The sequence below is a fragment of the Ovis aries genome, chromosome 7 (genome assembly GCF_016772045.2).
Source record: "Ovis aries strain OAR_USU_Benz2616 breed Rambouillet chromosome 7, ARS-UI_Ramb_v3.0, whole genome shotgun sequence".
NCBI classification, from domain to species: Eukaryota; Metazoa; Chordata; class Mammalia; order Artiodactyla; family Bovidae; genus Ovis; species Ovis aries.
The window spans coordinates 46,399,322-46,412,356 of NC_056060.1; the positions used below are offsets into that span (position 1 = coordinate 46,399,322).

Consider the following 13,035-nt stretch of genomic DNA (forward strand, 5'->3'; position numbering starts at 1 on the left):
ACATAGTATAGTGGTTGAATCAATACAATGGTACGTTTATGTTATTTTAAGAGATTCTCATGTGTTTTCTTATATGTACTTACACAGGGTGGCAGAATCAACAGAGGACGTGTCCAGGCTCCGTTCCCCTCGCCTGATCCATGAAGACGGCATCATTCGCCCTTATGACCGACAGGAGTCTGAGGGCTATGACATATTTGAGGTATAAATTCTATTCTTTACCGTCATGAGTGAAATTGAATTTTAAAGATTTCTATGGTCAGAAATCTTCATGGCTGGTTCCTAAAGTTCCTGATTCATGAACTTCTTTAAAGATTACACAGGAAACAATGGTATGCAGGGTAGAATTGGATTATTTGTTTTATTTTATTAGCATAGTGTATTAAATAGGAGTAACTCATCATTTAGTTCTTTTCTGCACAGGATCAAAGCTTTTTAGTGTAAAAAGGATAATGTTGAAAGTAGTCATAGGCTTTATTACTGTTTGTATTGAGCACTTTTCATTTATGTTGTTAAACTTCAGTCCTCTGCTTATAGCTAATTATTGGAATTTCGCTGCTTCCTTTTCTCTCAACCAAATTAATTTATTTGGCCTGTATTGTAAATCTAGATTTATTCAGTAAACAGAAGCTGGAGGAGAGAAAAAAAGATTCTGTATAGTTATAATCTTTTGTTAAAACCTTGAAACTTTTTTGGAATTTTTTTTTGGTGTATATTTTAATTTTAATTTTGTAATGTAAACAACACATACGTAAAATGCTATTCTCTCATGACTAGCTTTCCTCCAAAGTAGAATTTTTAATATTTTTCTACTTTGACTTTAAAATAAAACGATTCTTCATTGTTCTTAGCCTTTGGTTTTTATAGTATGTGATTGCATTTTACCTTTCTGCATGCTTCTAACTTTATTTTCTTTCTTTTTTCTGCCTACACAGCAAGAACTGGAAATACAGGAGTAAATGTTTTGTATACTACTACTTGGTTTCATCCTTAAAAATCAAAACAAATTGTGATATTAATTGACTGTCCTGATTTATTTAGAGTGAGAGTCCACATTCTGATGAAATTATCTTTACATTTCTTACCTCTCTCTGAACTTTTTATTGTAGTGGTTTGGCTACAGATAAAAACTATGATATTCCTGGTAATATTGTACAGGAATAAGAGGTCAATATAAAAGATGAAAAGATACAGGAAATCAACTTTGTTTTACATTTAGTTGGAGGGATACTTTATTGAACTTTTACCATCATCCTGAGAATTTCACCTTTTCTTATGGTATTCATATGCATTTCTGGTAAAGTTGCAAAAAAAAAAAAAATAATTGTTATGTCCAATCTGTGTGTTCTTTATATTTATGAGTCCTGCTGATAGAATTACATAACTGTGTTTCATAAATCACCATAAATTTACTCAAGTTATGAAAATAGATTGGGGCATATATTTTAAGAAATGAAGTATCACTTGCTCTGGGCTTCCTTGGTGGCTCTGTGGTAAAGAATTTGCCTGCCAGTGTGGGAAACTCATGTTCAGTCCCTGGGTTGGGAAGATCCCCTGGAGAAGGAAATGGCAACGCACTCCAGTATTCTTGTCTGGGAAATCCTGTGGACAAAGGAGCTTGGCAGGCCACAGTTTGTGGGGTCACAAAGAGTCAGACACAATGGAACAACAACAGTCAGTTGCTCTGGATCAGTCCCTCAACCTCAAATAAGTATTGGCGCATCAGTTTTGAGAATTTATTCCCTTGTCTCTTTTTCTATTTTAACTTCTCTATACTCTTGCTAGATAAATCGCAATCATTTTCTAATTATGTTATGTACAGTCTTAGCCCTTCGTATTTATACTTTTTAAAAATTAAGTCTTTATTGGTTATGTTTATTTCACAATTATTAGTTATAAAATAGAAGTTGAACATGTAATTAAGCAGATTACTTATGTGGCTTTTGGATTGATAGATGTCTTTATATTTAAAAACCAATCTCTTTTGCTTTTAAATCCTTCAAGAGGATGCATAATCCTAATGGAAATTTTAAAAATATAAACTATGATTTTGAAATTAGCATCCCCAGAGTAAATTTTCAACATGTTATATTTTGATTTCTCTTTTTTCTATAATTGATAAAAATGTTAGATTTAGCAGTATCTTATCTAGCAATTTTCGTGTTTCCTCCCAAAATTGGAAACAAATTGTGAACTTAGATTTATTGTGTTTTACACTTAAAGAGAATAAAGCTGTTAACATACAACTGTTCAGTTTCATTATATATTTTTAAACTATAGTTATCAAAATAATAAAGTAAATGCTTCATATTTGAAGCAAGCACTTTAAAGAAGAATTTGCGGCCCCACCAACTGTACCCCACCAGCCTCCTCTGTCCATGGAATTCTCCAGGCAAGAGTACTGGAGTGGGTTGCCATTTCTTCTCCAGGGGATCTTCCTGACCCAGGGATTGAACCCAGGTCTTCTGCATTGCAGGCAGATGATTCTTTACTGTCTGAACCACCAGGGAAGCTTCCTATTTGAAACAAGCACTTTAAAATAGAAGAATGACATCCAAAGACTAGCCTAAAATTGTAGCTGACAAACTTTTTTTGTGCCTAGATAATTGAGGGTTGGCAGAAATGGCGCCTCATATACAGTTTCTATGAGAATCAAGCACAGTAACTAATTCAAGATTCTGTCTTAAATCATCACTAATAATTATTCTTTCTTCTTAGGTAAAAGTAGTATTTTTCAGTTTTCCTGGAAATATTACTTATACAATCTTAATGAGACTTCTGGGAAATTTTTCCTTTATTGTTTACATTTTGATTGTGTAGCTCTTTACAGTGTTCCTTTCCTCACGATTTCCCTGTTTTCCAACCGCATGTCAGTAAGCACAGAACTTCAAGAAACTCTATTATTTTAGCTAAGTACAGTCATTGTGTGTGATTTAGTAGTTTCGTTAAGATATGAGAACTGGAAGAAATAGAATGATTATACATTAAAAGAGCTTGGTAACTCTTTTCCACGAGTAGCAAGGGTAGGCATGGATAGTTAAGAAATTTAGGCTGTTTCATCCCTTACTATCTTGCTGTAATCAGTTAGTTAGGAACAAAGTATTTGATTATCTACACTGTGCTGGATATCCAAATGAAATGAAACTTCTGTCCTTAAAGGGACCAAGTATAACAAAATGTGTAAATACTGAAGAGCATTAGAGGGTAAAATTATGTCCTCCTTAGTGCTTATTATAATATGGGTACATTCTAAATAATTTGGAATAATTTGGGAATCTTTGGATTTACCCCCTTTTCTTTTCTTCTGAGTATTGCTCTGCATTCTTTAAGAGTGAGCTTTGAAACTTACTGAATTATATTCTGTGTTTTCATAGAAATCAATATACTCTTCTACCTATCCTCTCTTCTCCCAGGATAATTGCCATCTACACACATACACACACTTACATGTATAGCCAGTTTTTAATATTTATCTTGCTTCCCATAGTTAATATTATATAATATTTAAAATGGACTTCCTTGCTTTTTTGTCTTCATTATATTTTTCCTGGTTCTTAGAAATGCTTCATTTTTAATTCTTGCATTATCTATTGAGCTAACTTTACCTCGTATATTTGACTATTCTCAATTCTTGACATTAGAGCTGTTACCATTATTTTACATTAATGACATTATGATACTATATATATGTTTAATATATTTTACATTAATGATACTATGATACTATAATGATGTAATAAACATCATTATACACATTGCTTTTTCATATCTTGTATTATTTCCTTTGAATTTACTTGAAAAAATTGAATGCTTTTGCTAAATATTATAAATTATTCTAGTTGCATTTTTGGGAAGGAAGAGTGAATATTTTATAAACTCATCTGCCATAGAGACTGAATCTCAGAGTGTAGTGGGTTTCAGAAGTGCTGAAAACTAGGTTTCTGTAATGTGTTATGGTGGTAAAATATACTTTAAAAGCTTTAGTTTTTTAAAGTACAAAGTTTATAACTAATGAAAATGCATACAAGATGGTAGAAGATGGAAAGTGAGTAGTATTGTACATTTCATCTCAAATCTAAATATTTTCACATATTTAAACTTCAAGGCTGAAAATAAACATACTAAATGGTTACATTCATTTATATTCATTTTAGAGGAATTAAGGTATAAATATGCAAAGATATTAGTTGGTTCACACAAGGAAGATGTGAAACAAGTAACTGGTAAACTTTACTTCTCTCTGAGATTCGTTCTGGAGTTGAGACGTCCATTCTGAGGTTGAGACTCCCTTTCTTTAGGGATTCATCTTTGTTGTTCATGGCTTTTCATAATTGGTCAAAGAATGACTGGGAACCAAGGATCTTTAAAAAAAAATTGTGTATTTTACTATTGAATATGTGCTTTCTCTGCTTGTGATTATTATTGATTATATTATCCTTTTGATAATATTGATGTATTCTTGGTTATAAATTGTTGTTATCTTATTTGTTAGATATGTTTATGTTTTATATTTTCATATATTTTCTCTTCTAATTTTTAATTATGCATTATATATAATGTCAATAATATTTCATTAGCGTTAATTGTAAATGTAACTTTATTGATATTTAATGTTTGTTGATTGAGGTCACAACAGTTTTGAGATAATTAAAAAATGTATTTTAATGTGCTACTATTTATACTTGAATTATTTTATGCTTGTAATTGTATTCAGTAATAAATTGTGCCAGCTGTTTGAAATCTTAGAAATTCTTCATGTTTGTATTAAGATTGCCTTTAAGTTTTCTTTTCTACCAGGAATATAATTCTAGTACATACTTGTACTCCTCATGTGTGTTTAATATATAAGACCAAATATTCAACAATATTATCTTGAAATTTTATTATTTTTATTATTGTAGATCAGTGGTTCTTAACCTTTGAGAAGGATAACAGACCCCTTTAAAAATCTGATGAAAAATATGAACTGTCCTCTGGAAACAAGTTCAGAAAAACATTTTCAAAAGTTTGTATTTTTTTTTATAGTATTTCATAGGCCTTCCAAAGTCCTTCTAAGGACCCCAGCTTAAGGACCTCTGGAATGTTAATGTCCAGTTTTATACTAGTGTTGGTTCATATAAATGAAATTTGTGATTATTTCTGGTAAAACTATTTAAAAGTTTCAGAATTATCACGCAACAAAGTATTTTATTAGAAGATTGCTTAGTAAGCATTTAATAGTTACTTGACTTTTAAGGCTCAGTGAAAGTTTATTTATAGAAATGCTATGAACATTTTTCTAGCTTCATGTAGAATTGTGCTTTTGGTTTTAATAATTTTTTCCTAACTGGCACTAATATAGAGTACTGGAAATACTGTTCAGATGCATGTTACAACACAAATCTTGAGTCTTCTTTTCTTTTCAGAATCATGTCAAAAAGTTAGAAGGAGAGACTTACCGATACCACTGTGCTATTTCTGGGAACAAGAAGGCAAGCCTTATGGTTACAAATAGGTATTGACTTCAAGTGACATCTTTTCAAATGCTAAATGTATATATTATAAGAATTTTGGAGACGAAAATGACAGTGGATTTAGATAACTATGCTTCAGCTGCAAAATGTTCACTGTTGTTGTTTAGTCACTAAGTCATGTCTGATTCTTTGTGACCCCATGGACTGTATCCTGCAAAGCTCCTCTGTCCATGTGATTTCCTAGGCAAGAATGCTGGAGTGGGTTACCATTTCCTTCTCCAGGAGATCTTCTTGATCCAGGGATCGAACCCGCATCTTCTGCATTGGCGGGTGGATTCTTTACCCCTGAGCCACCTGGGAACCCCTGTTCATTGTCATAGAATCACAGAAATTCAGGTCTGGATGGTTCATTCGAGATCATCTGTTCTGACCTTCTCGTTTTGGAGATGCTGATACTGAGACTAAGCATGGTTTAGAGGCTTAACCAAGTTACACAACTTCTGAGAGACAGAATCAATTAGAGTTTCTAAGTACAGTAGTGATACTTTTGTATGTTAACTGTATATCTAGTTATGGAGGATGAATTTACTTTTTCTCACTAGGTTTTATTTTGGATGTTGAACATACCTTTTTAAAAGTATGTTATTATATCTTTGTGTTCCATTTTCTTTCTAAGTATTTTGGGAGTGGTGGATAATTTTTCCCAATAAAAGAACTTGGACTAAACTACTAAGTTTATTTTCCTGAGATCTACCCTATATCACGTATTCTAATTATAGATAAATAATTTTCAAAACATTTTAAGTTATGTATTTTTTAGAACTAAAGCAAAGCACTTAGACTAGGTAACATTTATATATTAGATTTCTTTCTACTGCATTTAAATGTATTTAGGTGAGAAGGAGAGAAAGGAAAACTTTAGAATTCAGGCTTAAATCAACAAACTGTTTCTAAGAGAGAGTTAGCTAGTCCTCTGATTTGCCCATTAATTAAGTCAAAATATTCACAAAACAATCTAAAGAGTACTTTTTATGTAATTCCATACTAAGCAATGGAAACCCATCTTTTGGGGATTGAATGTAATATTTTAGTAGTTGTTTGATTTAGGCATTTGGTAGGAATATTAACATGTACATTATACAGCTATATTTCTTCAAGTAAGTTGAAAAATCATAGTAATTTCAAATCATAAGTAGAAAAATCATAGTAATTTCAAATCGGATCACTTGTAGAGATTTTCAGGAGATAATTAGTAAAATAACATTCCTGACCAGCGCAGTGAGTTACTCTCCCTTAGGTATGAAGAGGCAACCTTTAGAGACCAGGGTTGGATGACTGGATATGAAAGAAAAGGGAATACCAGATGACTTTGCTGGTTTGGGGCTTGAGTACCATTTACAGTAGTTTGGCAGAAAAGATGATGACTTGTTTCCATTTTGAACTTAATAAGTTTGACATAGCTTTGAGATATCAAAGTAAAGGTCAAGGAGAGGTGTAGAAATAGGTATAGGTGTAGATACTTGGAGTTTGGATAAAGATCTGGAGTTGAGATCCAAGAGACCACCCTGAGAGAATGTGGTATTCAGAAGACCAAGATGTGGACTCCGGGAATCGTGGTGCAGGAGGGAAGAAAGTGAAGGAGGTTCAGGGCAGCAGGAGGACAGTAGCATTGTCGAAATGGTCAAGAGCAGAGTTTTAAGACAGTCAGTGGTGAATTGCGTTTGATGCAGTGATTTGTGTTAGTTATCTTTAACTCTTATCTCTCTCTTCTGATTCTCTACTAGGCAGGAGGCTGGGGGTAGGGGAGCTGGAGTCCACTTCCTAAAGACTGTTTGGAATGGGTAGGGGTGTTGGAGGTTGTCACAGTGATTGGAGGCACTGCAGGCACTTGGTAGGCTGAGGCTCTGAATGCTGCACTTCCTATAGTGCTCGACACAGTCCCAAATACACCCACAATTTCAGGAGTACCTGTGCAGAAAGATACAGTGTCCAGGGTCTATATCAGTCCTTACCCCATCAGTCACTGAGTTCATTCACCCCTACCTTCTAAACATCTAAAATCTATCTTTTTCTTCTTCTCACAGCCACCACCTTAAATGAGGCTCTCACTGTTTCCTAACTGGACTATTACGGTCCCTTCCCACCTTCGTTGTCTACCCCATCTCTTCTGCGCTGGCCATGACTCTTCAATAAGAAAATGTATCATATCATTTCCATCATCTGTAGATTAAAGTCAGAATTTCTTAACAACCTCTGCTACCCGCTCAACCCCACCTGCCAAAAAAGAAAAAAAACCTTCAAGAGCTGGCACCAAGCTAATTTTCTCGCCTCTGTATATGTCTGGTGCCCCAGCTGCAGACCTCTACATTCCTCAGATAAATCTTGCTGTGTTGGTACTGCCGTACATGTTACTGCACTCTTCCCTCTGTCTAAAGTTTCCCTTTCCTACCTGGAAGACTGCCTCCTTTCAAGAATCAGCTCCTCCCCTACCCACTTTATCAACAGTCAGTCCCTCCCTCCTGTGCGCCAAGAGAATTTTCCACACCCTCCATTAGTATTCTTGGGCTTCCTTTGTGGCTCAGCTGGTAAAGAATCTGCCTGCAATGCAGGAGACCTGGGTTCAATCCCTCGGTTGGGGAGATCCCTTGGAGAAGGGAAGGGCTACCCACTCGAGTATTCTGGCCTGGAGAATCCCTTGGACTGTGTAGTGCATGGGGTCACAGAGAGTCGGCCGTGACTGAGTGAATTTCACTTCCCCTTTTAGCCTATAAATACCTCTCAAGTAGAAAGCTGGGTCTTTGTTTCTCCAGCACCGTGCACATTCGTAGATTCAACAGCTCTCCTTTCCTAGTTTTGCTTTCTGTTACAGAAACTTTGGAATCAAGTATAGTTATATCAGTACCTAATCTGAATCACACACTGGGAAATCAATGTGGATGCCCTTTAAGGATTCTGTGATTTTTTTTTTCTTTAATTGCTGTTGAGTAAAATGAGCTCCTCACTCTGTGATATAGTGCATCAATATTAAAATGTTCAAACCTGATATTTATTAGTAGGCCTAACGTGAATCTTTGCTGACGTTTGAGGTTTGTGACATTTCTTTCCTGATTAGAAGGCATACATGATTGACAGTAAAAAGCAATTAATAATTTTCCAAGTAAAACATTTTCAGGGGCTTCTGCCTTTATTACTTCCTGGATGAAAGTACAGCCTGTTCCTTATGTGTTTTAAAGAGAATGATTTCAGTTTTCTGCTCAGTTTTTTAAAAATGACACTTTCCTGCATTTTGCAAGATTGGCAGAAGGGGGATTTTTGAAGTTCTGCTATGTTAGTTGTGCTATGTTTGCTCTTTATTTGACAGTTATCTTTTTTTGGTTGTTAATGTGAAGCATACTTTTTTCAGTGTGCCAGGTTATATTGCTTACTAAGCAAGTAATATCTATGGCATCTAGTAGAGGGAAATATTAGAACAATTAACTGTCTTCATCAATACCTATATATTTCTGTTTCCTTTTGCAAAATAGGCGAGTTTTGTGTATAAAGGAAGTTGAAATCCTAGGCCATATGTCCGTAGACTGGCAATATCCATTTGAAGATTTTGTACAGTCTCCCACTGTCGATGGAAATCTGCTCAAAATATCAGTTGAGGTAAGGAAACATGAATCACACACCTTTAGAGTAAAAAATTTGTTAAATGAATAGAAACCAGGAGTGCTTTCTGACTCTTGTTTTACAGTTAACTGCATAAAGTATTTGAAGGATTATTATTATTGTCATATGCTGAAAAGTAAAGGAAAATGTAATTTGTGTTCTGTACTTCGTTTTCTGGCAGTCCTTGATTGCACTGAGTGAATTAAATCTGTTCACTAAAAGAGTTAGGTTCCTTTTTGGTAGAAGAATGGAAGTGAATTGAAGTGGGGTTTTTTTGTTTGTTTGTTTTACTTCATATGGATAGGATTTTGCTATAATATAAAATACTCCTGGGAAGATTCCCTGTTTTAGGATTTAAGGAGATTATTATAAACATTATGTCTAGAACACTTACATTTAGTAATGTTTGGCATTTATAGAAGACAAATGCATTTTAAGTATATAATAATGCTTTCATGTCTTTTCCTCTCCATTTTCTGTGGAAAAACTTTTTAATTGTATAGCAAGTAATTAGCAAAAATGATACCCTATCTTGTGCTTAATTCTCAAACTCATTTTACTTTGTAATGTATAATTTTTCTTATATGTGATATAATTCTATTTTTACCCTTTTTAAAAAAAAGTAGAAATTGTTATTCCAAAGATGGTAATTTCTATATTTTTCCCTAAGCAATAATTATGTTATCTCTATTACTGAAACTATCTGAAAAATGCTTACTGAATTATAAAATTCAATAGTTAGAGATGTAAGTACTATTATCCTTTATGTTTCCTTTCTTTTCAAAGAAGTTTACAAGTAAAAGAAACCACTTATGAAACCACACCATTTTGTATTTCAGCCTTACCTCATTGTAGAGTTTCAGAACTGAAAGAGTACCTTGGTATATGAAACATAGTTTTCAGACCACTGAAAGACTGTTTCTTTCCTGTCAGTATGCATGTATATTACAGTTCTCTCAGTTATCACTTTCCTTTCACATCAGTGGTGAGAATTGACTCGGTGTACAAATTTTATTTAGCCAAGGAAATAAAGGGAGGGTTTTTGATTTGTCAGATGAGATGAGTTATTAAGTGGTATCTCTGTGTGCTATTTATCATAACCTGCAGAAAGCCATCATTTTATGCAGATAGATGTATACTCATCCAATTTCATAAATTCTAACAACTCACATATGGAGTCACTATCCTTGTATCAAAAATGATTTATTTCTTATCAGACCTGAATATGTGTATTTGGTTAGTCTGCTGATTATAAAATAGAATTGACATATAAGTGCTCAATTAAAGGTTATAGGTTTTTTTCCTTTCCCCATAATAATTTCTTTCCTGTCATTATTTGTTTTAAAACAGAGACAAGGTCTGTTCCAAAAAAAAGATAGTGCCAGTCAAGGATACATTCAGAAAATTTACCTGCGGGATACCGCCACAGCAGAGGTAAATGATTTATTTTAAAGAATGCCCCCTCCTTTTTTTAGCTGAAAGACAAAAAAAAAAAAAAATCTGTTATAATTAGCAACAGTCATTACTTTTCCCAAAAGATCTTCAAGTTAAAGCTTTGGATGGATATATAAACTTGGAATAATATGTTGTGGGCAGACTGGTCTTAGCATGACATGTACTGACTGTATTCTTCCTTTTGGACCTGTGTGGGCAGCTCTGTACCCTTAAGCTCTCCACCATGTGAGCCTGTACTTGTGTTTACCATTTGTGATAAATATTTTGTTTTCCAGAGAGCATGTCGTGCCATTGAGGAAGGACAGTCAATGAGACACCAGCAAAAATTGATGAAGCAATCATCACTGAGAATTCTCAGGCCCAAAGTACTGTCCTAATCACAGATCCTAGGGGCTGCTGCTGGGAGAAAAACCAATCACCATCTTGTCTGTACACCACTCTTCGTTATCTTGCTAAAGAGAATTTTTCACGGAATCCTTTAATTTTGGAATTCTTTTCTAGAGTAATTCATTTTCCATCTCCCCTAGTTTTGGCTCCCAGTTTGGCTGTGTGTTTGATAGCAGTCCATGTCTATACTTAAAGAAATACCACTTTAAATTCAGAGTGAAATTTCCGTGAATGTTAAAATTGTGGAACAAGGGTAATAAACTTGTTTTTAATTAAAATCCCTACTGAAAAATAAGAAAGGAGCTTAGAAGGACTAGTTTTCTCTGAGAGCTTTTTAGACAATTGTGTCTTTGGACAAAATGTATATTTTGTTCAGTAATTAAACTGATGTAACATTTTTGGTAAACTGAGTGGTTGACTTAAGAAAAACCATTGAAGGGAGAAATGACATGTTTCTTTCTTTCTTTTTTTTTTTTCCAGGAAAACATTACTTTCTCTTAATACAAACATGTCTTGCTCTGGTGCTTACTTTTCTTCCTTGCACTATAATATAAAGACAAATGGAAATAAAACCTTAAAATATCTGTACTCTGTTCTCTGGAAGTTTGAGGTATTATTTACATGAACTTATGTGGCACAATTGTAATGTGCTGATGCATGAAAATATCGCACTTTAAGTTTTTCAAGTCAGGCATGACAAATTGAATATTTTTATATACCTAGAACTTGTTTTTATAAGTTGAAAGATTTTTAGGGGCATCATAACTTAACACTTAATTTTAACACATACCTAGGAATGTATTTTTGAATACTTTTGTAGGAAGAATGAAAAATCTCTAGTTGCTTTATATATGAATGAGGCATCTGGCAACACTGTGGGGAAATCATTGGTTGATGCTCGCTCAGTTCCTTTTTGTTCTTTCTGCACCTTGTTTATGCTGGTTAGAGATGCACTGCCTATTAAAGCTTTTTTAAAAATGCTCAAAAGTTTTTCATTTCCGTGGATGAATCCTAAAATTTACTCATGGTTTTTAACGTGACGTTTACTTAAAGTCACTGAAATGAAATGAAGGTGTGCGCAAACTTGGTTTGCTCTGTTTTGTTGAGATGTGTGGTAACATTTCTACTATCCTTATTCATGTGTTTTAAGACTGGCCTTAAAACTTTAAGAAATTTTCCTAAACTTACTGTAGGCTCTAAAACAAAGGGTATAATAACTAATGCCCTAAATATTTGATTCAGTATTGTGGTCTTGGCCTTTTCAACATCACTTTTTTTCTGTCAAGAAACTTTTAACTTTAAGCAGATACTTTTTGTATCAGTGATTAATTGCAGTGTGTTCAAGTGTACTTATATTTTGTGTCTTTAAAAGTTTAATCAGGAATTTGCGATATCTAGTTATATTTTTCATAAATCACAGCTATTCACAATATCCTGAATATTAAAGTAATTCTATTGTATTGCTGGCATGTACAAAACATTGAACTAAGAAAAATTAATTTATAGAAACCCAGAAATTCATCATCTCAGTTGGCTTAGAAATAAACTTCCAAATATTTGTACTGTTTTTGTTTGATTTAATCCCCTAGGTGAGAAGTAATTCATTAGTAAAGTCTAATAATGTCTTTTGTGTTTTTTAAAATGCTTTGGGAGTCAACTGCTTGTATATGAACTATTGAGAGAAATTAAACATTTGGTACATTGTTTGCAGGTGTGAAAACCTTGTGGGTTTGTGTTTCATATTCAATAATATTTGCGTTTACTTTTTGTGACATATTAGATTAATAGTTATGGGAAGCTTTTTAAAAATTTTTATTGAAGTATAGTTGAATTATAATGTCATGTTAATTTCTGCTGTACAACAAAGTGACTAAGCTTATATAGATACATATATATTCTTTTTCATCTTCTTTTCCATTATGGTTTGTCATAGGATATTGAATATAGTTCTTAAGAGCTTTCAAAGATGCTAAGCAGGAGAAGGTTTTTCCTGGGGATATGGATCTTCAGTGCTGAGAGAATACAGAGAACTGATGTGACCGTGGACCTGCCTGCCACATTGAGAATTTATAGCTTCATTTGCTCTGTC

General features: G+C 33.7%; 1 protein-coding gene across 4 annotated transcripts in view; it reads left to right on the top strand.

Annotated features, from left to right (window-relative positions):
* The window catches only part of VPS13C (vacuolar protein sorting 13 homolog C), a 181,184-nt gene extending 168,518 nt beyond the window's left edge, over positions 1-12,666 (top strand). For 2 of the 4 annotated variants that reach the window (XM_004010549.6, XM_004010550.6), the window contains 5 exons: positions 88-202; positions 5,406-5,494; positions 8,978-9,101; positions 10,455-10,538; positions 10,835-12,666. In XM_004010549.6, coding sequence (XP_004010598.3) covers positions 88-202; positions 5,406-5,494; positions 8,978-9,101; positions 10,455-10,538; positions 10,835-10,936 — 514 coding nt within the window. In that variant the 3' untranslated portion in view covers positions 10,937-12,666. Of the gene's footprint in view, positions 1-87; positions 203-935; positions 4,750-5,405; positions 5,495-8,977; positions 9,102-10,454; positions 10,539-10,834 lie in introns of those variants that run through there. The other 2 variants (XM_004010551.6, XM_004010552.6) reach the window with 1 other exon arrangement.
* The last annotated feature ends 369 nt before the right edge of the window (positions 12,667-13,035 follow it).